General features: G+C 45.7%; 1 protein-coding gene across 1 annotated transcript in view; it reads left to right on the top strand.

The window, feature by feature from the left end:
* Window positions 1-1,343: 1,343 nt before the first annotated feature.
* fndc1 (fibronectin type III domain containing 1) overlaps window positions 1,344-26,024 on the top strand; it is a 29,714-nt gene continuing 5,033 nt past the window's right edge. Inside the window, exons 1-16 of the mRNA XM_068341933.1 lie at window positions 1,344-1,456; window positions 4,776-4,967; window positions 6,934-7,002; window positions 11,596-11,841; window positions 12,011-12,109; window positions 12,283-12,400; window positions 12,494-12,681; window positions 13,271-13,378; window positions 14,095-14,283; window positions 14,365-16,524; window positions 16,661-16,776; window positions 17,023-17,134; window positions 17,231-17,572; window positions 19,376-19,531; window positions 21,998-22,234; window positions 24,780-24,888. Coding sequence (XP_068198034.1) covers window positions 1,384-1,456; window positions 4,776-4,967; window positions 6,934-7,002; window positions 11,596-11,841; window positions 12,011-12,109; window positions 12,283-12,400; window positions 12,494-12,681; window positions 13,271-13,378; window positions 14,095-14,283; window positions 14,365-16,524; window positions 16,661-16,776; window positions 17,023-17,134; window positions 17,231-17,572; window positions 19,376-19,531; window positions 21,998-22,234; window positions 24,780-24,888 — 4,514 coding nt within the window. The 5' untranslated portion in view covers window positions 1,344-1,383. The remainder of the gene's footprint in view (window positions 1,457-4,775; window positions 4,968-6,933; window positions 7,003-11,595; window positions 11,842-12,010; window positions 12,110-12,282; window positions 12,401-12,493; window positions 12,682-13,270; window positions 13,379-14,094; window positions 14,284-14,364; window positions 16,525-16,660; window positions 16,777-17,022; window positions 17,135-17,230; window positions 17,573-19,375; window positions 19,532-21,997; window positions 22,235-24,779; window positions 24,889-26,024) is intronic.

Here is a 26,024-nt window from a genome sequence, read left to right on the forward strand (position 1 = left end):
TGCGCGCTCCGTCTGACGCGCGTCTCCGGCTGGCGCTCGGTTTTACTCCTGCAGAAAGGATGGGGAGGGGTCGGATGAGGAGGGACGGGGGGGTGCAGCTCAGCGGAGGGGGGGGGGGTTCTCTAATTGAACATCAATTTTAATCCGGGATTGAAGGAGCATCAGTTCATTTATAAGGTCCTCAATCCTGTGTGGATTTAGATTCGGGGAGTGGGGGGGGCAGGACCCGGGGGGGGGTCATGGTAATGAACTCTATCACCATGAGGCCCCCGACCCCCCCCCCCTCTGTGTGTGTGTGTGTGTGTGTGTGTGTGTGTGTGTGTGTGTGTGTGAATGAGTAATGCCGCTGTAATGACTTTAACGGGCTGGTAATGACCACCGGGGCTCGCGGGGGTGACCCACCAATCAGGAGGTCAGGGGGTCGGTCACGTGGAGGACAACCGGCTGATGAATAACTGGTTTGTGGGCGTGGTTCTCACCTGTGGCGGCAGGTGGCGCTGATCGCCCAGAAAACCCTCATGACGTGTCCACGTGACTGGAGGTGTCTCCATGGGGCGGGGGGGGGGGTTTGAACCGACAACTCTTCATGTTTGGACCCGGATGAAGTCTTTTTGTTAAACAGTTTGATAAACGATTTAAAAACGTTCCTGTTAATAAATTAAAAACGGCTTTAATATTTTTCAGGTGCAGTTGAAGCCCCCGGCCAGCAGGGGGAGCTGTCGCCCCGGAGTAGAACCTCCAGTCCCCCCAGGAGCAGAAAGAAGTTTCTTAATCAACTGTGGGATCAATTTATGACCCCGCCTTAATATATGACGTCACTGCAGGCGGATGGAGATGTTTCCTGCTGTGAAAGTAGAACCACAGGTGTGTCTGTCAGGTGTGTCAGCTGACATAGGCTCCGCCCCCTCAGGATCAACGGGCTACAACGCCGCTGAATGACGTCATTTCTACTCAACATGTTTCCTTTCTTGCGCAGAAGTTGACTCGTTTTAAAGTCTGGCCTCTTGCGCCATCTAGTGGTTGAATCACTCAGTAAAAAAAGTTGATAAAAATGAGAAAAAAAATTTTTTTTTCCTAAAATAATGACGTCATTTATAGGGTCAAGAGCTGTCACTCCAGTGGGTTGATGTCGTCATGGAAATGTGGGACGAGTCTGAAGCGGATCTGGAGCAGAACCGGGTTCAGATGCACTAAAAAAAATGTCAAAAATGGATGAAATCTGGGATTAAATATAAAAAAATACATTAAAAAGTAGGAAAAAAAACAGCTTTTTAGTTACCCACCCGTCCCACCCGTCCCACCGGGTGGGACGGGTCTTGGAGGGAGCGGGGGGGGGGCTGGTGGTGTCCCAGCCCTCCGCAGCTCCAACGCACCACAATCACTATGGCTGGAGCCGCAAGCAGGACGCTCCTGGCGCTGCTGGTCGCGTTTGGCGCAGCGGGGTCCGGATGGACAGGTAACACAAACCTTTATTTACCCCCCCCCCATCCGGGAGGACAGGTGGACGGTGTGAGCGTCTGCGTGCTGCAGGGTGCGGATTTTTAACGCAGTTGTCAACATTTTTGCGCACAGAAAAGTGGAGGAAAAAAGGAGAGAAAAGGTGTTGAAAAATATGCGTGAGCGCGTGCACGCTACCATCCGTGCACGCGCGATGCGTGATTTCGGCAGAAACTTTTTTTTGGTTTTTACGGTTGAAACCATTGGACAGGAGGTTCTGAGTGACGTCATGACGCTGGAAAAAGTCGGACTAGAGGTTTGATGACGTAATTCTGACGGTTAATTTTTATTTATTGATTTTGTTCTGATTGGGATATTTTGAACAGATTTTCTTTTTAAAAAGTCGGTTCCTCCGGTTCTGGAAATCGTTCCTGGAGATCAAACCTGATCCGGTTTTTAATTTAATTTAATTTAATTTAATTTAATTTAATTTAATTTAATTTAATTTAATTTACTGCAGATAAAATTTTGATTATTTGTTATCAAAGATATGAAAAATTAAAACGTCAAATAAAATGTAAAAATAAAATCCTGGATCTGCTGTTTGATCCAGATTCCCGCCAAATCGACACTCCGTGTAGCCTCCAGGCTAACGCGTTAGCATCCATCCTCCCTGAGGGAAGCTGGTGAATCCGAATGACTCCTAAAATGTGAAAACTGTGCGTTTATCGTTCATATTTGTTGGAGGCATCTGATTGGTTCCCTCATTTGGGGTGCGTGCTAACGCCGTTAGCTACCGGACGCTCCCGGGTCGGTTTGAAGCTTCAGGACCTCTGCGGATGTGGATCTAAGGTTTTGTTTCGTGGACGGAGAAGCTTCACGTTTCCACCGACAGAGCGGTTCAGGGATCGGAGCCCACATTCTTCAGACGGGGAAAACTATTCGGAATATTCGGAGAGCCGTGAAGTCTGAGGAGTTCTGGGAGGCGGGACGCGACCCGATCGCAGCCAGGAGGCGTTTTTATGTCGGCTCATCTCCCAGCAGCCCCGGCTCAACGCTTTCCTCTTGACATGAGCAGACGAGGAGAAGAACAAGGAGGAGAACGTTCCTCCGTCACGTTCCTCTCATCGGCCCGTCATTCCAGAATCCTCCCTAAGCCTTCTGGGATTGATCCGACGGGATTCGCCTCCTGGAAAAGGAGCGAAGCGTGGAGAGAAGGAATCGTGTCCCCGCAGGCCGGCGGAATTTAATTCCTCTGCTCCGCTTCACCTGCAGACACCCCCCCCCCCCAAAAAAAGAAAATACGTTCACATGCAGGAATTCATTCGCCGGGATAATATGACACCTTCCAGGGAGGCGGAGCTTACAGTCTGAAACCTTTCCAAAGCATCTTTGATCACCTGACATGTAACCGCCCCCCCTCCCCAAGCATGCCATGATGTCATCAGTAGACCAGGAACCCCCCCCAATCGCTTAGAAGCCCCGCCCATCCCAGTGACCTGTGATGTCAGAGGCGGAGTCTGTCGGCTTTACGACCAACCGGATCACAGGAGAGCGTTTACTAGAGGTCAGAGGTCGCAGCTGAACCCCCCACCCCCCACGGTCAGATCTGAGAGCAAAACTGTTCGCAGCTGAACCGCGCCGATGTTCCCTGTTTACCGTTCAGCCGTCGCCGTGGAAACGGAATCGTAATCCGGAGCTGCTGCCTGATGGAAAACAGTCGCGGCACGTTTAGCTTAGCTAGCATCAAAACCGGAGTCCAGAAACATGTTGCGTCGGGGAACTGATGGGCGTGGCCTTCGGTGGGAGGGGCCAGTCCTCAGGGCTGAGCGGGGGTCAGCATCTGAGCGTTGGGAGGCGGGGCAGGAGGTGATCTTGTAAAAACGCGGCAACAGGTGCGCGAACAAGGAGTGGATTCTGGGCCGGGTTTCAAGGGCGACCTTTGACCCCGGGGCCTCGGCTGCATCCAACAATCAGAAGAACCGACCGGCACTTGGGCCCCGCCCTCATTCCTTACAATTTTAATCGTTGAATTCATCGAACGCAGCGGAGACGTCCGACTTTCTCAAACCCCGCCCCCGCCCGCGACCTGACGATTGTCCCGCCGCTTCATGGGCGGACGGGAGGCGATCCGACCGCCGCCGACCTGAAAACAACCGCTGGCGTCCAGCTGGTCGCACACCTGTTTGCCACCCGCTTTCAAAGCCACGCAGCGTTTTTGTGGTCGACGCTAAACCGACGCCTTCGCCGCCGCCGCCGTAAACCTCCAGAGGCTCGTGGGAACAGCTGCTGACGGTTAAACGTGACACCAGCGAACGACCGGCGAGCTAATAAAGTTCACACTGAATTACTGCACAACCAGAGGCGGCGCGGTCCTGAAGACGACGGAGGAGGAAGAAAACCTTCCCAGCATCCTTTGCCAAACAATTTTTAAAAGTATTTTTTAAACATTTTATGCTAAATCGTTTGTTTTTTTCCTCCTCGGCCCTCAAATGAAAATTGGAGTCGGATCCAAACATGCAGGAATGAAGTAAAAAAACAGAAACAGTTTTTTACTCCGGCCCTTTAAAGGAGCATTTTAGCATCTTTTACTTTATTGTTTCGGTTTTACGGCGCGCAGCTGAAGCGTCTCATTATCTTTTATCCCGCCAGCTGTTTAAAGGCGCTGATGAACTCGCTGGATGCTAAAAGTCAAACGGTGAAGCGTTTGGTTGGTGTCGGGAATGCCAGAAGATTTCCCTCGGGATTCTGGGAAACAGACGTGAAATGGATTCGGCGTTGTTTTTTGAAATGGGGCGTCCGATTCTGGCTCGTACGCATCGGTTGTCTCATCTCATTCTCATCGGTGCGTCATCGTATTCACGCTAGCATCATTAAAATAATTGCTTGCTAAAGATATTTCTGTTTGATTGGATAAAGATTTCTTTTCTTTTAGCCTCTAACTATAAATTTTTACAGATTATCTTACTTTAAAAAGAGAAAAACAATGAATTGCATCGGTTTTTAAAATTTTTTTCCCGAGCCATCTTGAGCTTTAGCATCTGCGTGAGCGTTTTCCCAGCAACGGCTAAAGTCGTTTATTATTTCACATCTTCTCTCAGGGATTTTCAGCAGTTTGTTTTCTTTCAAACCAGCTCAGCTCACATTTTTTACTCTATTAATAAAATGTGCGTCGCGTTATTCCGACGCGCAGATCTGCGATTATTGCGTCTCCAGTTTAGCCTTTAAGCTAAATCATGTTGTGACATTTAATGTCAGGTACAATAAATGCAGAATAAACTCAGCATACGTGAGGTGGGTTAGAATGAAAAGACTTTTTATCCCCTTTGGTTCGGCAGCAGAGAAGCCCCCCCGGCCCCCCAGCAGGAAGCAGCCGTCTGTGGACCGGAGCCTCCGGGAACCCTGGGAGTCCTCCATCCACCTGGACGGACGACCGGTGGATCGCTTCGTCATCAGCTCCGGCAAACCCAGCAGGTCTCACCGCTTCGCCAAGGAGGGGAAGGACGGGAAGCACCTGCTGGAGGAAGTAGGTAAGACGGGGCGGGAGAGGAAGAGGTGGGCGAGAGGAAAACAAGTGCAAAAGGAAAACAAGGGCGAGAGGAAGAGGAAGGCGAGAGGAGGGCGAGAGGAAGAGGAAGAGGAAAACGAGTGCAAATGGAAAACAAATGTGAAAGGAAGAGGAAGGTGAGAGGAAAACGAGTGCAAAAGGAAAACAAGCATGAGAGGAAGAGGAGGGCGAGAAAAAGAATGGGGCGAGAGGAAGAGGAGGGCAAGAGGAGGGCGAGAGGAAGAGGAAGGCAAGAGGAAAACGAGTGCAAAAGGAAAACAAAGGTGAGAGGAAGAGGAAGGCGAGAAAAAGAAGGGGGCGAGAGGAAGAGGAGGGCAAGAGGAAGAGATGGGCGAGAGGAAAACGAGTGTAATGGGAAAACTAGTATAATAGGAAAACAAGGGCGAGAGGAAGAGGAAGGCGAGAGGAAAACGCGGGACAGGGACATCAGAGACAGTTCAAGCCCAGTTTATGTTCCCAACAAGTATTTTAAAGGAAGATGCATGGATTGGGAGCTTGCCGGTGAGGGCGTGGCATTGTGGGTGTGTCCAAACAAGTTAGGGCACACCCACTTCTCCCATTGGGCCAATTGTAAGTAGCAGGAGAGACTTGGTTTTTATTTACATTTTTGATGGTTTAGATTGACTTTAAACACAGAAAGATCTCGACACTGTCTGGACCAATCACAGCAGCCCATTTCACATCAGCCCCACCCCCCCACTTTATTTCCTCACCACCATAAACTAATTCTAGGGTGGGTCCCGCCTGGTGGCTGCTGTGAGTCTGCAGACGGACCTACTGAGATATCACAACCTAATGAATTAATTCAGTGTTATGACACAACCGACACACAACAGGCGCTGATTTATAAGGCGCTCCAGAGAGCCGTCAGTCTCCAGCTGTGTGGAATGTGTGACTCAGATGAAGTCACTTCATTTCACAGCTGGTAATGCGTTTTAAACCAGAAGCAGAGCGACCACGGAAAAATGTCTGAGATTTGAGAATTAAGTCATAATATCACAAGAAGGAGGTCTTAAATCTACCAGGGGAAAGGCAGGAACGAGAAAAAATATTTAGGAGAAGAAAGCTGTGATATTTCTGATTAAAAAGTGACAATATTATGAGAATGAAGCAATAAATTTATGGGGGGAAAAAAGAAGAATCTATTTATAGGGAAATAACAGAAAGAGGAAAATGTTCTTCCTCAAGTTCACAGATAAAGATGTAAAAATCTCAAACCTTAAGAATCTGGATGTTCAGAAGAATTTTATTTCTAATGAGGAATCAGAAAACTTAATTTGCTCTACATTTGAACTATTTTTGAATCGTATTTAATTTTTTTTTCTTGTAAATTTTTAATCAGTCGTTTTATGTTTGTTATGCTGAGGCTAGCACGCCGTTAGCTCTGGTTAGCTTGGCATGCACCAGCGCGTGCTTGTCGGGTATCTAATAAAAGCATCTAAAAGTGTTTCAGGGTCACAACAACCAGACGCTAACATTGTTTCTGTTTATTTATATGCTTTTGTAAAGTTTTAAGACGGTTTTTAAAAAGATCTTTTAATTCTGTGCTCCGTTTTTAGCTCACTGTCTAGCCTGCGTTTGTCGTTTTTATGCATTTTCCTCCATCTGCAGCCACGTCCCCAATCCGGCTCCGACGAACCCCCCGTCCTGTGTGTTGTGGTCGGGGGAGGACGGGGTGGTGCGGACTCACTCATTCTCTGGTTTTTAACATGCTTCTGTGTTCGCAGCCCACTGTGTTCTGCGGCCGCCTCGTGGTTTTTTTTGCACCATAAATATCTGGCAACCCGGGAGCGTCTCTGGGTTTCCTCTCCAGAAATGTCTCTGAGCAGTGTTTGTGCTCCATCAGAGCGTGCCGTTAGCCTCACGATCAATCAGTCGTCGTCATTGTAATCAGTTGGCACTGATGGTGATGTGTTTTTTTCTCTTAGACCCTGAATGGGCCAACCTGGACGGCTTTGCTGTGTTGGGCGTCGCCCCCGTCACCAACTCGTCTGCAGGTAAACCTGATATGAAGGCGTCTGCACCAACAATGCACATCTGAAGCTCTCTGCTTACATCCTTTAAAGTGTCTTGATTGAACTGATCTGCTGTCATCGTGCATAGAAACGCAACCCGGCTCTGATTCCCAGGCCCGAGGCGATGGCCTCCTCCTCTTTCGTTATTCTCTTCATCTTCTGTTCTTCTTGCTCGTCTCTCACAGATTCCCATTTATAAATCGCTGAATAAGTTTTTTTCTGAGACAGAAAAGATGAGGACAGTAAAGCTTGAGCAAATGGTGCAGGAATGTGTTAACAGGGTTGGTGTTATTACTCCACCCACCAGTAGGGGGAGACTGGTTCTGCATCACATGTTTAAAAACTCAGAATACGACAAATTTGCATTAAAAACGAGTTAATTTTCCCCAAAATTAAAGGTTCCTTAAAGCCGAACACACCTGACGTAGCCACTGTTAGCACTCGCGCACCAACGGTACCCTCGGTGACATTTTCCCCAACTGTCTGGGCTATAATTACCCCTCTGGATGTTTCTACCCAATCATTTGCTGCTCTTTGTCGCTACACGGATTTGTTTGGTTTTCCACGCATCACGGCGCTCCAATGTGAAACGATACTTCCTGCCTGGAAGGCAGTAATAACTCCTATGTCGTTAGAAGTGTTTGCTTCCCATATCGTGATAATATGTGATAATTATAGACTCAATCAGTCCTTGTAGGGTTAAAATATAACCCCCATAGTGGTTGTAATAAATTATCCGCAGCTCTAATATTTCCAAATTCTTCAGATGAACTTCGATGGTTTTCTCATTTGTTTTTTATGACTTCAAATAAATGAGTTTTTATGATGTGTATATTTATACACCACACATGGGGCATTTATACATTTAAACACATGTCGCGTAAACTCTCACTTGTCTGTCACCGGGCTAACGAAAATAGACAGGCCAACAGTCGCGTTCATACTGTACTCCAGGGACACTTTAATCTTTCCAAAGCGTTTGACAGAACATCTCCCACTGTGGCAGGAACATGGAGAAAACCCATTCAGATTCCACCAGGAAAGGTCTATTAGGACAAGCAGCACATCCCAGGGCCGTCCCGCTGCGAGGCGGCGATGCTAACCGCTGAACCGCCACTCTCTTCTGGTGTTACAGTCGTATTTATTTTGGTAGAGCTGCTCTGGAGACACAGTTAATCATATTTGTTGAGTTTAAACTCAGTGAGGGCAGCCAAAGAACCACTGGGATTCTACCAGAGCAGGATAATAGCAAAAAGGAGACATAGCATGCTATAAAGAACGGCTACCAACAGGAGAAATGTTGTCTCGTGTTAACATTGTAGTGTCTGTAGTTTTCTAGCAATCTAAAAGCTAAAAGATTCAATGCTATTTTTGCCCCTGGTATAAGAAGGTGGAGGATCTGAAGTACTTAGGCTCAACAGTCCAGAGCAATGGCGAGTGTGGAAAAGAGGTGAAGAAGCGTGTCCAGGCAGGATGGAACAGGTGGAGGAAAGTGTCAGGTGTGATGTGTGATAGAAGAGTTTCAGCTAAAATGAAAGGAAAGGTGTACAAAACTGTGGTGAGACCAGCGATGTTGTTTGGTCTAGAGACAGTGTCACTGAGGAAAAGACAGGAGACAGAGCTGGAGGTAGCAGAGATGAAGATGCTGAGGTTCTCTCTGGGAGTGACCAGGATGGATAGGATCAGGAATGAGTACATCAGAGGGACAGCACATGTTAGAGGTTCTGGAGATAAAGTCAGAGAGGCCAGACTGAGATGGTTTGGACATGTCCGGAGGAGAGATAGTGAATATATTGGTAGAAGGATGCTGAGTTCTGAACTGCCAGGCAGGAGGCCTAGAGGAAGACCAAAGAGGAGGTTTATGGATGTAGTGAAAGAGGACATGAATTGATTATTTCTGCTTCCTCAAGTTGCGATGATTTGAATAGGCACGTTAAACATTTACTAAGTTCAGCAATTAGTTCGAGCTATCTCTGTAATCTTTGGTAGAGGGAGTTAGCAATAAGCAGTGATGTGGTTTAGCATCAGCATGAGCATGCTAGGTGTGTCTCTCCAGTGCTGCTGGTATGTTTGTCTGGAGGCTGACCCAGTCGTAGCACCTTCAACAATTGAGCTTCCAGGAAAACAAAATGGTCTGGCAGCAGAAGCTTTGCGGAGTCAATGGTTTGCGGTCTGGGTTGTTTTGATCCGGGTTAAAGTATGCGCTGTGACAGTTTTCCAAAAAGAGGAAGAGAGGATGAAGAAAGTAAAGAAAATGAGAAAGTCAGCTGATTGAAACCAAATGTTGTTGAAGTCGACTGAAACCAGGAGAGTTGATCAGACAGGTAGAGGACCGGTCCGTTTCAGGGTTGTTGTTTCCTCTTGAGTAGCGAAAACAAGGTTGATCAAACATGTTTTAACCGTGGTGAGTCGGGGCAAAAGTTCCATTTCATGTGTTTTCAAATCTACTTACCACAACATGGTTCAATCCTGGAAATAGAACAGGAGAGGCAGATCTGGATGCCCGGCAACAATGATGAAATTACGCTGACTCATCAGGATGTTTCTAAAACTGTAGGAGACGACTCCAAACCACATCACACCAGACAGATCGTTACTTAGAGCTGCACCACGAAGTCCAAAATATTAACACAACACATGGGAGTTATACACAATTTCACAAGAAATTAAAGATAAATGTGTGCTAAGCAAGGATAAAAATAAAACTCTTGGTTCACAGCAAAAGTTTTATGGGCTCTTGTTTGTGCCGTTCTTCCACCAAATTTGCCCAATGAAGAAAGTCAAATCCTGATTTTGGTAGAGGTTATATCGTCTTGGAGACGCACTAACTGACAAAAATACAGTTAAAAACTAAGATTAGACGCGTGATGGTTGGAAAAGAAGAGCAGATCATCTTGGTAGTACTGGTAGATCGCACCGGTAGTTGCGGTAGTTGGTAGAGGTTGTTCATGAGTGGTCGCTTGCCTTTCGCATGGTTCTGCGAGCTGCTGGCAACAATGTCCGGAACATCTCCCTGCCTCAAGCCCATAAGTCCGCCACCCCCATGACCCATGCAAGTGGAAAAAGCAGTATGGAAAATAAATAAATGAATACATTTGAAGAATATTTTCGAAATATTTCATACGGCTGACTTGTGTCCCATCAACCACACAACTCAAGCAACTGCTGACGCTAAATATGTGATTTGTTGTTAATGAGATGAAGAAAAAACGCCGACACTGTCATTCCGTTCAGTTCACTGACCAAACCTTCACAGGCAAACAGGAGAAGAAAGAACAAATTACCCAGAAAACGTCTGGAGACGCAGGAGAATCCCACAGAGAAGGATTGGAAAACAGGAAGAGCATCAATAGTTGGTGAGAAACCAAACAGTTGTCTTCATCCAACGGGGATAAAACCACTCAGCTGTGCTGGCAGGATAGAGAGGTAGATACAGAAAAGACAGGAGTCTTTCTCCCCAAGAGCTTTCCCGATGTGGATTCGCACGCCTCCTTACATCCTCTTTGCCTCGTCTTTGTTTTCCACCCCTCACACATTGCTGTGATGGAAGGAAAATTCTACCTTTCTAAGGCATACCCAAACACTTTCTGGGTAAGACGACCTTCCCTGTTTGTTGGACAGGGAAAGCCAACACAATATTCTTTTATTTTTCCCTCATAGCCGCTTCAAATTTCGGCTAATTCTCTTGGTTACGTCAGCGTAGTTGTCTTTGCTGCTTTTGTTGCGTATGCAGCTATCTGATGGAAAACAGTGTGGATTCCTCTCATCTGATAATGATTATGAGAAAGGGATAAACGAGGGATAGGAAAGAAAGAAGACGAGAGTACGGGAGGGGTTTCTGTCTTCTTGCCAATGTTATCGCTCAGCACATGCAGCCAAATGAGAGGAACTGTCTGAGCAAATGTCTGAGCGGTTGTCCAAGCTGGAGTAAACACCGGGGTGGGATTAAATCAGGAAGCAGGACATTAGAAGTTGGAGCAGATGAAGGTGGACATAGATTTTATGGAACATCTCTTTCGTGACAACTTGGATGGAAACAACATCAAATTAAGTGTTTTATCTCTGAGTAGATGGTTCTTGATAGTGTTGATTTTACGCTGGCGTTTACCTTCAATGAGTCTCCAAAGGCAAATCCAGGACAGAGCGCCGATTAATAATGAACGATGAAGTCATAAAGGAACAACTACTGGTCCAAAAATGATGGGACACTTTGAAAATCATTAATAAAACAGGATTTGGCAAATTTGTAACTCTTTTTGGCATTCGATGCAATGAAAAATTGAACAAAGGTGAACACAATGAAAGTTGTACGTCATCAGCTTCAATAGTTTTGTAAATATATGCCTGTTCCGACTTATGCAAAGAAACTGAAAGGACAGGACCAAGAAAAGACAGGAAAAGTTGTGGAATTACCTGATTGGATCATTCTGCAGGTAAAGAGATTCACCAGTAGGGGATAGGAAGTTAAAACTCATGGGGGAAAGTCAGTCCCCAAGGTATGGTGATTGCGGAACACCTGCCACCATCCAGACAGGACTGTCATTGTTGGAAGGTGACTGACTTTTCCACCAACAGGTCCATCCAGAACTCCACAGACTGCTGTCAGGTATCAGCCCCCTGCGAGGCGGGCCACCAGGGTGGACAGAACTGTTCACGCATCGGGCGGATCTAGCGTCAGGACACTCCGGAGGGCTCCTCAGTCTTCTTCGGGTCCCAGGCAGCCAGAGAGACTGTGGCTTGGAGGTCGCCTGCTGGGAAGGAAACGCCAACACAACACCAAGCCTCAGTCGGACCAGAGAAACCGAAATGCACACAAGCTAAGTAAGAGGACTCACAATCTACACTTGTAACCTCCAGAGTAAATGAGATGCTGAAAAGACTCCAACCTAACAAAGATGAGCTGATTTATGAAGTATACATTTTGTTTGTACTATCTTTAGTGTCCATAGTGTAAACCCTGGCCGTGCCTGGTATCCCTTTCTATTCATAGCATCTGAGTCCGTTCATGTGGTGTCACTGCAGGCACAGAAAACCCCAGGCCAGAGCGTACCGGCCAACAGAGCAGTCACAACCAAAACAACCACGCCAGGTACCTGCAGGTTCAACTTCTATTAATGTTTTAGCATCATAAATGTCTTAAGTTTTCGTCTATGCAAAGATTAGAGAAACCAGAGGCTAACCCGTTCAAGGGTCTCTGTGGTGATTTTGTTTTGGAGATAGCCCATCTCCACATCTTTGTATGTTTCTGTCGGTGTTTTGCAGGACCACCAGAATACGTAGCCCAGGACATCAGCGTCAGAGTCATGTCCCCCCAGTCAGTCCTCATTTCTTGGGTTGACCCTGTGGTTGAGATGGGGAAGGTGGAGCCGGGGGAATCCAGGTGGGAGAATCAGTTTGGCTGGTAGTAAGACATAAATCCAGAACCCCAACCTTCTGAGTTTGGACAAACCACCCTTACGTTCTCTTATCTCAGATCATACACAGTTAAGTTCAGGGAAAAGGGCGAATCGGCACGCTGGGACTTCATGGAGAGCACCCAAAGGAGAATGATGATCGATACCCTGACTGCTGACAGCATGTATGAGTTCTCTGTCAGAATATCTCAGGGAGACAACCAGGGGAAGTGGAGTGTCTCCGTCTTTCAGAGGACCCCCGAGTCAGGTATGAACAGCCACGGCCTCCTGAGAGTCGCTTATATAATATTAGGAATAAAAGTTATGAATAGTGATTTTATTTTCAGAGAAATAGCTCCTGGGAGCCAAAGCCCCATATTCCACTTATAAAAGGGAACGCGTTCATACAGAAAAGAATTCACTCTTGCATAACCGTGTCTGTTAGCTCTTTTCCACTTATTTCCTCAAGTCGCACTTCATCATACTCACTGCCTCTTAGTGCCATTTGATTTTTGATTCGAGCTTTGGCTGCGCCTCCATCATGATCGCAGCTCTTTTAGCAGGTCGTAGCGGCTCCTGAGCTGTGGTTCAGAGGAATGTCAGCATTTACTGCCTGGCTCACAGCTCTCACACTTCCATCTGCTCTTCCATACCTGATCTCCAAGGGAGGTTCCTGACAATGCATGGCAGCAGCACTTTCCTCAGTGGAAGCCTACTGGCTTGAACATCCTCCCTATTTTTACTTGCTTTAAGAAGTCATTTCGTCACCATGTTCTCTCCATGCTGCTTCTGGTTTATATCCCTCTGCTCCTCCTTTAATCATCATCTTTTTTTTAAACTTTCCTCTCATTTTCCAGCTCCTTCTGGGCCACCAGAGAACTTTGAGGTCAAGCCACTGCGGGGAAAAGGGACTGCTGTCATAGCAACATGGGATCCACCTGAAGAACCCAACGGGAGGATAAAAGGTCAGCAGAGGAGCAAGAAAAACAAAATGAAAATGAATTAAGCAAGTGCTGTATATTTGTGGTGTTTCAGTCCAAACTGAAAATTTAAACCTGAACAATCCGTCAACACAAATCATGCAATTATTGTTTTCAACAGGGGAATCACTGATGGTTGAAAGAAAAATCATACATGTAACTTTCAGAGTATTAATCTTCCTAACAATTTAGATATACTTATAAAACTGAAATAAAATCACAAACTTTAAATAATAGAACAACTTGTGGGCAGGAGGATATACCGCAGGAGATAACATAAGGAGTACAGTAGAACCTTGAGATACAAGCTGCTTGACTTATTTGATACGAGTTATTTGAGACACGAGCTGTGCTTCAGGACACCATCACTAGTTGGGGGATGGATACTAGATCACCTGAGACCGGAACTCGTTCTCAGGTTCTACTGTAGATGTTTAAAGAGCTAAATTAAAAGTACTTCTAATGGGGATCTGTGGTCATGTTGGCAAGCTAGGCCTACCTGTTTCCATGTGGAATACAAGCAGATCTTCACAATCTTTGAATACTGCAAAGGCAAAACCGTCTTAAATCAGCAAATGTTACAAACCCAATTGTATGTGAGCTGAAAAACAAAGAGTTTGTACTTTTGAGGCCATTAGTTCTACGACTCTCTGAATAGTCTTACGAGCGCTCCTAACAACTCTTTCTCTGCCTCCACACAGAGTATGTCCTGTCTTACGCTCCTGCTATGAAGCCATTTGGAATGAAAAGTGTGACATACCGTGGCAGCACCACCACAGCCACCATAGATGGCCTCACACCTGGGGACCGGTACATCTTCAAGATTAGGGCCAGCAACAGGAGGGGACAGGGACCACAGAGCAAAGTCTTCAGTGTTGCCATGCCTGGCTGTAAGCAATTCTTCCTTTAGTAAGTTTATGCATTTTTTACGCTTTAGATTCAGTGATTCTTTAATTCTTGTCTCCTGGCAGCCAGCAGAACTGCCTCATCATTCTCAAAAACCAAGGACAGCCACAGGACAAGTCATAGCAAACAAGACCCCAACCCTGACGAATCTGCCCTCCAGTCCACGGAGGTACAAGAAGAACCAACCACATCCCAACCACGTCCTGCGGCACCTGTCAACAGACGCGTACGCCCACTCACCCAGACACGGTCCTATCACAGCATCTTCTCCTCTATAAGGGGCTCAGTCAGGAACCCAGTGAACAGAGGCTCATCCAGAGAAAGAGCTCAAGATAGAGAAGATGAAGAGGAGGAGGAGGAAGAAGTACTTACAACACCTGCTCCAACCACCAAGACAACAACGATGGAGGATGTGCCTGAGACCAAAGAACCAGATAATGATGTTGCCCCTGGATCGGATGAAGAAGAGCCCCAGACAACTGAGACTCCAAGCCTCAAACTTCTCACACCCTCCCCAACTAAACAACCATCTCGTCCAAGTTCACCATCCAGAAGGCCAATTAAAATCAGAGTTCATCAAAAACCTGCTTCCAAGGCGTCCTCAACCACTTCGTCCCCCACAACTTCTTCATCTACTACAACCACACCATCTTCGTCTTTGCAAATACAAGAGTCAGCCGCTAGTAGAAAGGATTACGTAGCATCTGCATACCCGGAGATAAAGAACCCCTACAATAAGCCCAGCATATCATACACAAGGCCCTCCACAACAGATGTAAGAGACAGAGGTTCACAACAGACTTCTGACAGAGGTTCTTCTCCAGCAGGCCGCACCAATGGGTTTAGATACGGTTACAGTCGAAGGCATCCAGGAATTTTGTTTAGAGGCAACTCAACACGAATGGTGAATGGTTACAAACCTGCCATCGCCTCACCAAGCAGAACCCAAACCCAAGCATCAACAAATACGCATAGTTCAGGAACGTCACAGTCCACTTTACTGGACGGGAGTCAAAACCTGAAAACATCACATGCTGCCAAATATCAGGAAACATCTGGTCCAAAAAAATTTGACAAATTGCAATATGTGTCAGAGTCCAAGTCTCAAGGCTCAACGGTTTCAATGAACACAGAGGAAAAAGGTGACGGTTACACAAACACAAATGCAGAAGCAACCAAAGTTGAAGAACCTACTTCAAGCTCTAAATTACATCCTCATGAGGTGGAGAAAGAGGAAAAGCAGACCACTACTGAAAAGCCTCCGGTTACTCGTGCAAAAATTAACCCCTCATTCGCTAAACGATTCCCGTGGCTAGCAAGTCGTTATCCGGGAATGTTCGGCTCACAGTCCAGAGTTTCATCTTCCAGCCAAGATAGCAGGAACGTCTCCACCAGGACTTCATCCTCTGTGGAGGCCAGCACGCCAAACATAAAGGGAATCTCCACGAGGCTTTCAGGGGCCACGGGTGCCGCAGGAGTTTCCAAGATACAGGAGACTAGTCGAGATCTGAGGAACCCTTCGACTGTTGACTCACTAAAGAATGAGGATAGCAAGGACTCTATCAAGCCTTCAAGTGACAACAGAAACCCAACTACCTCATCATCTTCCTCTTCAGGCTCTGAATCCCATCATTACTCTAGGAGACAAGGATATCCCATCCACAGAGGAACCTCTCATGAGGACGACAATGAATATAAAAAAGACAATCTGGATGAGAGGAGTGAAAAAAGTGAAATAAAAGAAGTTGATCCTTCATCAGCCCAGAACAAACCTTCTAGAACTGGTACTGATAGAAATGAAGACAACAATGAGAGTGTGGACACGTTTTCAAGGACAAGACATAGCTCACCAGCTGGTGGTACACAACCTCATCTGCGTCCTGGTGCAGGAGCGAACGGGAGGGTACGCTCTCCCTTTCAGACCAGTAGGCACTTTGGTGGATCAAGATTTCCAATCAGACCACAACCAGCACAGAACTCAAGATTGGGTTCTTCAACAATTCCTTCCTCGGCTTCTTCAAATGTTCCCCAGTTAGTTTTGACCTCAGATCACAACACAGGCACTGGCACGACTGTGACAAAGACAGGGGGGTCATCATCGTCATCATCAACATCATCATCTTCTTTATCCACACCTGTAGACAGTCTTAGAAGTCAGGGGGGTAGAAGTCGCTCGAACATCTATAAAAGAAAGCCAACCAATGGAGGACTTTTCAATAGATATGGTAAGATCCATGGCTAAAGTGCAAGTTATTAAAGGTTACTGCCTACTGTTACTCAAAATGTGCTTGAACAAAAGCTAAATGACACATCTAAATGCATGAAACAATCGTATGACTACTGAAATTCTATTGCTTGTAGGTAAAAATGGACGATACAACCTGACATCAACAATCGAGAAAGAATCTCCGTCTCCTCAAGGAACCAGCAAGAATGTTGGCCAAAAGTTTATCACTGGACCTGACGGAACCAAATGGGTAATTTTCTTCAAAAGAAGTAACCTCTAATAAAATTGTAACCCACTGTTTTTACACAACCTTTACTTTACTTTTGAGTCATCCATATAAAATATTTTTGAATTGGATAAAGTTTCACATTGTAATTGCTTGCCAGACAAAATAGTCGTGGAGTGGGGGATGACATCATTGAGTCTCAAAGTGAGGCAAAAGTTAACATTTGATATATGTTGTGTATAAACTATGCAAATAACTTCATCTCAAAAGCTATTGGACTTAGAGCGGGGGCTTCTGATGAACCAGGATGGACGGGTTCTCCAGGACTCTCAGGGCAAACCCAAGAGAGTAGTACTTGGAGAGGATGGACGCACTATTTTTGGTGATAAACTTCAACCAATCTTACATGAAGTAATATTTTTCGGAATTTGATGGCTGTTCCAGACAAATTAATAAACCTTTCCCTTTGCTGTGCCAGACCTCATGGGCAGTCCTTTGGTCAATCAGGATGGCATGGCTCTGTTTGGCCATGGCCGAGATAGCCGGCCAGTCGTCAACCCCAAAGACAAGCTCCTCATGGTTGGAGGGAAACCTCTAGTTGGCTTGGACCGTCCTCACTCTAGAACCACCACCACCACCACCACCACCACCACCACAGCTCCCACCACTACACCAGAACCCACCACAACCGATTGGATCATTGAAGAGTCCACCACTGTAATGCCACATCCAACCTGTCCACCTGGAACCTCTCACAAAACAGATGAATATGGGTATCCGTTGATGGACCTGGAAGGAATATTGGATTGTTATCCGGATGGTGAGTCCTTGAGATTCAGTCAATCATTGAACACAGATTTGTTCCCCCCGGGAATGAAAAAACATATTGCAGCGCCCCAACTTGCAATGCTAGCTTTCCCACAGATCCAAAGTCAAGTTTACAGAAGTCTTTTAGGGGCGGAAAACTGAAGATAAATAAATACAACTGCTCTAAATTTCTCGGCGGTATTGTTTGTCACATCAATCAAGACCATGAATATTTCCTGTGTGTACCCAAAGAATCCTGCAGCTCTTAACTGAGTGATGCGGCCAGCATGTACGTAGATGTGTATGTCTTTGCGAGACCACAGGAACCACATGTGACCCTCCACATCTGGGATCTGGCAGTAGTAGAGTGTTGTAGGTTAAATTGCCCCACGAGCTGTCAATCAGACAAAGACAAAATACGACATATTTACACCACAAGCACACAAAGAATGAGTATTTGAGTTATTGCAGCACATGCGGTGGCGGATTTGAAAATGGTTAAACTCAAGTAGGCCAATGAAATCAGATTGGAATCTAAAATAATTTCAGTGTGCTGATGTTCGGAATATTTTGAGTCCCAAATGGGGGGAATTGTTTTGTCATGACTTCTCATTTCATGACACACTCAAACATTTTATATCTGGCTTTGGTTACTTTTAAAATGTGCATAAGTGGTTCCACGGATACGTTACGTTCAGGTGGGTTTTTTGAATCCACCGCGAGGGTGTTGATGATTGTCAGCTCTGACATGTGTGACCGATGCTCTACTTCTCTAACAGAGGAATCCTCAGGAATGGAAACGGACCAAATGCACATTGCGACCGCGATGGCTGACGCTTTAGCTCGTAAGAAAGGTATTGGCTGACTTTGGCTTGAGCTTGACCGCCCGCCCGCCCCCGGGCCGGGACGGAGCGTACGCTCAGTGTTTGTTTATTGCCTGTTTATCTGTCAGTGGATGTTTGCTCGCTTTGTGTCCTCCCCCTTTGCTTCGCCTGTCTCCACTTTGTTTCTCTTGTTCGTCAGTTTGAATATCTCGGTTCATTGCTTGTTTTTTGGATATTTTCCATCAAGGGCTGCTTTTAATCAATCTTACTTCTCAAACTGGACCCGCAGTGCATGTGAACTGCATTACTAAGCTGAAGAGAATGCCCTGGCTTTTGATTTAATGCACTGTATTTGCTGTTCTTAACGTCGCTTTGTAATACAATAGATTAACCCCGGCTTCAACCCAACACTGGCTGAATGGAAAACTGGAGCGATTGCTCGATGTGACCGTTCGGACTGTGTAATTTCACAACAGGTGTTTGGATCTCTTGGAGTCTGTTGCATGTGAGCAGAATTAGATGTTTTCTCTCTTCTTTAAAGACACGGTGGGACATTTCACTGTTTTCTTTGCATTTCCCTGTCATGGCTGGAAGCTGCTTGCATGCGTGTGGACCGTGATGTAATACCAAGGTCCGCTGATGACAGGAAAAAAAAACAACCCACATTGATGAAAAAGGAGGGAGATAATTGAATTTCACCCAATGCAACCCCCCCCTCAAATTTGTCAGCCTTGGAAACTTGTGAAATAGTCTTCAAGCCCCGTCACGTGGAAAATATGGGTAGCAAAACATTACAGAAGAACACAGCTCTGGGTGCTGAGTGAAAATGCAGGTCCACTTTAAATTGAGCGCAGACATCTGCCCACAATTAATGGCGTGATTTTGACACTCTGGATACACACATCAGTGATAAATGAACGACAACCGCTTGGTATCGATTCAGGATGTTCACATAGAAATCTATTGAAGCTGACATTCATTATTGTTGCCAGATGAGACAACCCTGGTACCCCCAACCACCACCACCACAACAACCACCACAACAGCCACCACCACCACTGAGATCCCGACCCCGGAGCCGGACACCCAACCCTTCAACAACAGCCCTTTGTCTGAGTTCGACCTCAGCGGGAAGAAGAGATTCACAGGTAATCTCAGTCAGGAGTGTGTTTTTGTCTTCAAGTTTGTGTTCGGTTACAAGTTTAAACTCTTCACAATCATAAGTTACAGATGACTTACATCGAGCTCTAATGTGGGGCGTCGGTCCTCCGGAATGCCCGGCGTGCGCACACTGATTTGTTGCTGCATGAGTCATCCGTTTCAGCAGCAGCAAAAAGCGTGCAGTTCAGAAACATGTCATGGTGTTCAAAATGAAACACGCCTGAAGCAAATGCATGCAAGAAACGTGATCAGCACTGTTACAACCGGTCGTAAATCGGGTTTGCATCCGATCAAAGACATCTGATTTGAGGACATATGCATCGGATGAAGGTAAACACAATTAAAATGAGTCACTGCCCAGTCTGTTGATGTGAATGTAAGCCTGTTATTCACAAAACAACCTGAACCCCTCAGATAAATCAGCAAGTTTATCTCACTTATAAAAAAATCCTCCTCCAACCTCCTCCGAGCTCTCGAGGCAACTCTAAACTGATTGTTAAATATCACATTCCCATTACGCAGAATGGATCACCTTTAACTTAACCCCATTGGATATGTAATTTCATATTCACTGACACAAGACTTATTATCTTTATCTGACAAGCACAATAAATAGCAGACGTCTCCCGTGAAGGAAGCCAAAGAACAAGACTGGACTTACAAGCTCGTGTTCTCTTTAATACTTGTCTTTCTTGCGCGTCCCAGTTGGTGAGTCTGTTTGCAGGTGCTGTAAATAACGTTAAGTGGATGACAGTTCTGTCTCTATTCATGGAGGAGTCGTATATTTGGATCTCTACCTTTGTTTTCTCAGTAATGCCTCATAAATTTGTGTCCCTCTCAGACTTTGCAGCAACTATTGGCCTAAACAAAGGAAAAAGTCCACACCTGACTGCAATAGAAGTCATTTCAGTCCTCATCCATACCATAAAGCAGGTGCTAGCTACAGTTAGCTCTCTGGGAATCGTCGTCCATTGGTTCCACTCATGTGAACAGTAATATTTAAGTTCAGTAATAAAAGGAACACCTACTTGACTTCAATTAGACTTGATTCAAGGTGCTGTGAGTATAATTCTTAAAGCCTCTGTACCAGCGGGTTTTGTCCAGATGTTTTCAGATGTTTTCTTGTGGTGTAACAGGTGGAAGTCTTCATTAGACTGGGGAATGCACTGACTGGAAGGGGTTGGAGGTTAAGAGCTGTTTGTGTTTCGATTGGTTGGTTGGTTGATTGGTTGGTTGGTTTGCTGGTTAGTTTTTTTGTTTGTTTCTTTTGTTGGTTAGTTTGTTAGTTGGTTGTTAGACGTATTGATTGGTTGGTTGCTTGGTTGTTTTGTTTGGTTGATTTATTGGTAGGTCGGTTTGTTGCTTTGTTGGTGGACTGATCAATTGATTAGTTGGTTGGTTGCTTGGTAGGTTGGTCATTTGGTGGATTTGTTGATTGGTTGGTTTGCTGGTTACTTTTTTCTTTGTTTGGTTGATTGATTTGTTGATTGGTGTGTTTGTTGGTTGACTGATCGATTGGTTGGTTATTTGATTGACTGATTGACTGATTGATTGGGTTATTGTGCTGGTTGGGTTACACAACTACTGAGCTGATTGTGAGAGAACTTTGTGGCATCTCTGGTCGTGCACCGAACCAGTTTTACTATGTTGTCCTCTAAACATGGTTTCTTTTGAATGGATTTCGCCGCAAGCAGATGGGAACAAATAGCATTAACTAATAATTCTTAGCAGTCGCATGACTGCACTTCATAGCAAGATCCAGATGGACAGAGTTTACCACATTCTCCAAGTAAATGACTGCCAGGCTGTTTGGCCAATTACAACGTTAAGTTATGCCACACTGGACTGATATATGGAGTTGACTTTATGAGAACTGTGCCTTTTCCCAGTGTTGATTTATCCACATCAGTCACATGTTGATGCTTTTAGGTTTTGTTTTTTAATAAGCAGAAGACATTGTGTCTCTATGGAGAAAAGGTTTAGCATTTTACAAACTGAACACATGAGGAAACATCTGAATCTCTTGGATTCACATCCTGGATGCTGCTGAGAACCCGTTTCCAGCCGGTATCTAGACCGACATCTATTACATGTTCACTGAATGAATGTGTTACACATATGGCCACGTATTCGCTAACAGTAGGAGGTTGTAACAGCCTAAATACAGGCAGTCTTGTGGTCCGGGTGTTGATTTGTAGATTCTGACACCATTAAGACTCTTGGCTGGAGCCGAGGTCCGACCATCTGGGCCGGTAGAAGCGCCCGGGGGCTCCAGCGGTTCCTTCCAAATCCCAGCTAGATTGAGAGCTGTGGGATATGTGAAGTATTCAAAGATGGAGAACCAGCTGGTTTTGAAAGTAGATAAAGAAAAAAAGACTCACGAGATATTTTCATTTTTTATAAATGTCTTGAATAAATAAATAAATTTCCGTTATGTTCTTCCCTGCCATCAGCTCCCTACGTGAACTACATCCAGAAGGATCCGGGTGCTCCGTGTTCCCTGACCGAGGCTCTGGAGTTCCTCCAGGTTGACGTCATAGAAGATTTAATGGAGAAGGACATGCTGGCAGCCAATCAAAAACAGCCTCCCAAAAACAAGCCTCATAACTTGACCGTGGTTGCCATGGAGGGCTGCCACTCGTTCATCATCCTGGACTGGGCCCGCCCACTGAAGGAAGACATGGTGTCAGGTAAGGGAAAATCAGCTCATGTATCTTCAATGTTTGTCTTGACTTTTACCATAAAGAGAATTTCAGGTTTTATTTTTCTCTGTTGTCATAGCAACTGTTTTTTTCATCTAGATTATCAAGTTTCTATCAAAATACCCAACAAATATCATGAAAACTTTAGGAAAATGAACAAAACGCAAATTGGCGTACACAATGTAAGCATTAGCTTTGATGGCTTTTATTGTTTGCTGTTTGATAGAAGAGAACAACTAACGGAAGTTTATTTTGATTTGAATGACCCATTTTATCTTTATAATTTATCGTTATTTGTCAGGTATGATCCAGATTGTGGCCCTCTACCCTGGAACGTATCATGAAAATGGTTTTATTTAAAAATAGACCCCAGAATTTGAGGATTTTACCATTACATAGTAAATATTACTGAGAGTAAAAATATCGCAATGTCAGTTTTTCCAAGATGGAGCAGCTCCTGCCAGAATAGCATGTTAGTGATGCTATTTTGGCTAAAGAGGTGATAGAATGTCTGGATTTACTGTTCATGGAAACAGAAGTAGAGTCCGAGCTCTGTTTTGAAAGACTATGCTAAGGCTAATTTAGCTGCTATTTAACATTTTGCTTTAGAGGTAGGGGGGGTTCTTCTTCCGTCAGTTTGGCGAACATCCCTCAACATGTTACTGGCATCCCGCAGGAGTCCTTTTTAAGAACCCTCTTCAGCAGTTTATTGATGATAAATCATGTAGGAAGGGACAGGAATGGGGCTCCTGAGCGCTGACACAGATTCTCCAGGAAAAATAACATTCCTGTGAACCCAGAAAGTGGAAAAGGGTAGCGTCGGAGGAGGAGGCTACTGTACAGGACGCGGTGGACAGTTAGGGTCTGTGTTGTGTTTGGCCGGAGGGATTCTCCGTCCCCTGATGGTTAAAACAGAGAGATGGTCCGTTCTGTCATCGCTTTTGTTCCTCCCCTTCTTTCCATCTGTTCTCCTTGATGTTTCCTGTCCGCTCACATCCTGCTGTGAGCTTTTCTTTATTCTGAGGCATGTAATCCCCTTTGTATAGTCTGTTGCGTCTCATGGAGATAAATCGGCCGATGCTCCTCGAACTTCCAACCTCTTTTCGGAGATCCTCCTTCAAAGCTGTCATGTTTGCGTAGAAACAGAAATACGGCGGCCGTGTTCTGATCCAGGTTGGGTTCCACATGTAGATACAATCAAAAGGCTGTTTTCGTTATTAGGGGATGTTTGCACAAGCACATGTTCTGGGTCACGGCTCTGAAAACAAGCTCATGGAAACAGCTGGAGGCCAACGGACGTCGAAGAGCGACGCTGGAAGGACTTGTTACCCCTGGTTCCATTCACTGAGCCTTTGCTTAAAGGTTTTATTCACTGGCTCTTGCATCTGGCCCAAAGGATCAGCTCCTCGGGAAACATTTAATAGACCTATCCCTTAAAGAAAGCCTACAGCGCCAGAAGTCTAAACTCTGCTCTGCAAAAGCATCAGTCGAACAATATAAGACGGAGAAGAAATGAAAAACCCAAGGAAGAATAACAAAGACGCTAGTATTTCCCTTCCCTCCATCGGCCGCCAGCTGCGTTGGTGTCGCTCCAGTGAAAATAGAAAGTCAGACTCCAGCGTCCAGGAGAAACAGTTGGTAGCTCCATGTGCGGCGGTGCCACCATCACTTGACAACGAGCGAGGAAGAGCCCCCTGACCTCAGGTTGCCTACCGGATCTACCGGTTAGTCTGCGTGAGGAGGAGGAGGAGAAGAAAACAGACAGCGAGACGGCAGGTTGGATATCGCCCAGACACGAAAGATCGGAGACCACCTACTCTTTAAGTGGTTGGGAGAATCGATTCTGGCACTTTCTATATATTTATAGGTCGATCGAGTTCAAGGCTGACTCAGCAAAAAAGTTGCAAAGGTTGGAGGTGGAAACCCAGTGGAAAAAAAAGGGGAAGGATTGGAAACCACATTTCCTGCCATTCTGAAATATTTCAGACGACTAGCGGAGTGCATTCCTCCGCCGAGGCCGTCAAAGACCAACGCACGGAATCTCATCCCGACGGATTCTGGAGGTTACCCGGTTCATCGTCTGGACCCGGAACGCGGAATTAATCAAAATAGTTAATGTGGGTGGATCCAGTGGGCGGGGCCACCGATCCTAGCTGGAATCTGATTGGTTCCTTCCTGTCAAATGAGGGTTCTTTTCTGTTTGTTGGTAACATCAAGCACATCTTGTAACCATAGAGATGATTTAGGTCTCCTGGGAAGAAAAAAGTCAAGCTTAAAATTCAATAAATATAGAATTTAATAATGTTGAGCCTCTCAGGCCTTTTGTGGTATAAGTGGCTGCATTCAATTACGTGTCTTTGCTTAAAGCTATGTAAACAGCCAATGATCTTGTTCTGGATGTTTTAGTCTTAAACCTAGATCCTGGACATAAACTCGACCCTTTTATGACCTCTTGTTTCAATTTGCTTCCCCTAAAACTCGATTTTACTGTGATTCTAATCAGCAATTTTCTATTTTTTTCACCTACCTGCAGGCTACATGGTCTACAGCGCTTCGTACGACGACGTCCTCAACAACCGATGGTCCTCCAGGTCCTCCAGCGGGACGCAGTTGGCTGTGGAGAACCTGAAACCCAACTCCAGGTGACACAAACCCGCCGTAACCATCGTAACGCGTTCGCGCCGAGCCTCACACGTTCACGTTGGCTGATTTACGGCATCGTCTCACACGGGAGTCGTAGAAAAGCCGGACTTACAAACACAGATCTCCTCAATTGCGTGACGGATCACCCCCCAACCCGCTGCGTACCGTTTACGAGCGCACCGCCGCTCCGGGGGCGGTGGGTTAATTGGCTGTGGCTTGTGAGTGTTTATTTCTGCTGGGGAGTGTTTACATCGTTATCCCATCATCACAATACGGCGCAGAACATGCATCTGGGTGTAAGAGGCGGCGTTAGCGTGCTCGCTGTTGGTCCCTGCTGCCAGCTGTGATATCAAACCAGGCTGAACCGAACCAGAACCCCCTCAGTGCGGCAGACTTGATCGGTTTTGGCGACTCGGAGGCAGGTTAACCCACGTGGATCTGGAAATACGTGACAGATGTGATCATTTCTGCCTTGTTCAGCTGTTTCCACAAAGACTTGGGTCGACTTTCTTAAAAATAAACACACGGAGAAACAGTTCTTCAAATGTGGACGCTGCAGAAGAAGACGTGCGTTCGATCTGAAAAGGCGTCTGTATTTCCAACCGCTGATTTTAAGTGACGCGGGATCCAAACGTCTTGACACGACAACAGTTTTACTGAAAAAAGTTTGTAATGAGGCAAAACGCAACTCCTCTGAAAGTGACGGCAACACGGTTGTACAGGTAGTCCTCAACCTAAGAACACAACTGGTTCATAAGTTGAATTATTTGCTGTTTGGTTTCAGACACAGCAACAACATAACTGACTCTGAGGGTATTTATCCTTCTTCGTGGTAGATACGCTGCTTCCTTGCTCTTATCTGTTGACTTTGAGGTGCTGCAGCGCCACCTACTGCCCTGGCATTCATACAGCAGAAGTGTTTCAAAAACGTCGCCCCATGAACTTTTTTCAACGCGCAAAATTATCTTTGTGTTAACAGTGGGGTTGAGGTTGATTTACTCACATCTGACATGAAGTGCGAACACACACAACCTCCTCCAGCGACGTAAATCAACTGTAACGTTCACTAAATCTGTATCACGTGGGTCTGAGGAGGGATGAAGAACATCTATTCCTTCTGGGGTCATTCCTCATC

This window comes from Antennarius striatus, chromosome 19 (genome assembly GCF_040054535.1).
Source record: "Antennarius striatus isolate MH-2024 chromosome 19, ASM4005453v1, whole genome shotgun sequence".
NCBI lineage: Eukaryota > Metazoa > Chordata > Actinopteri > Lophiiformes > Antennariidae > Antennarius > Antennarius striatus.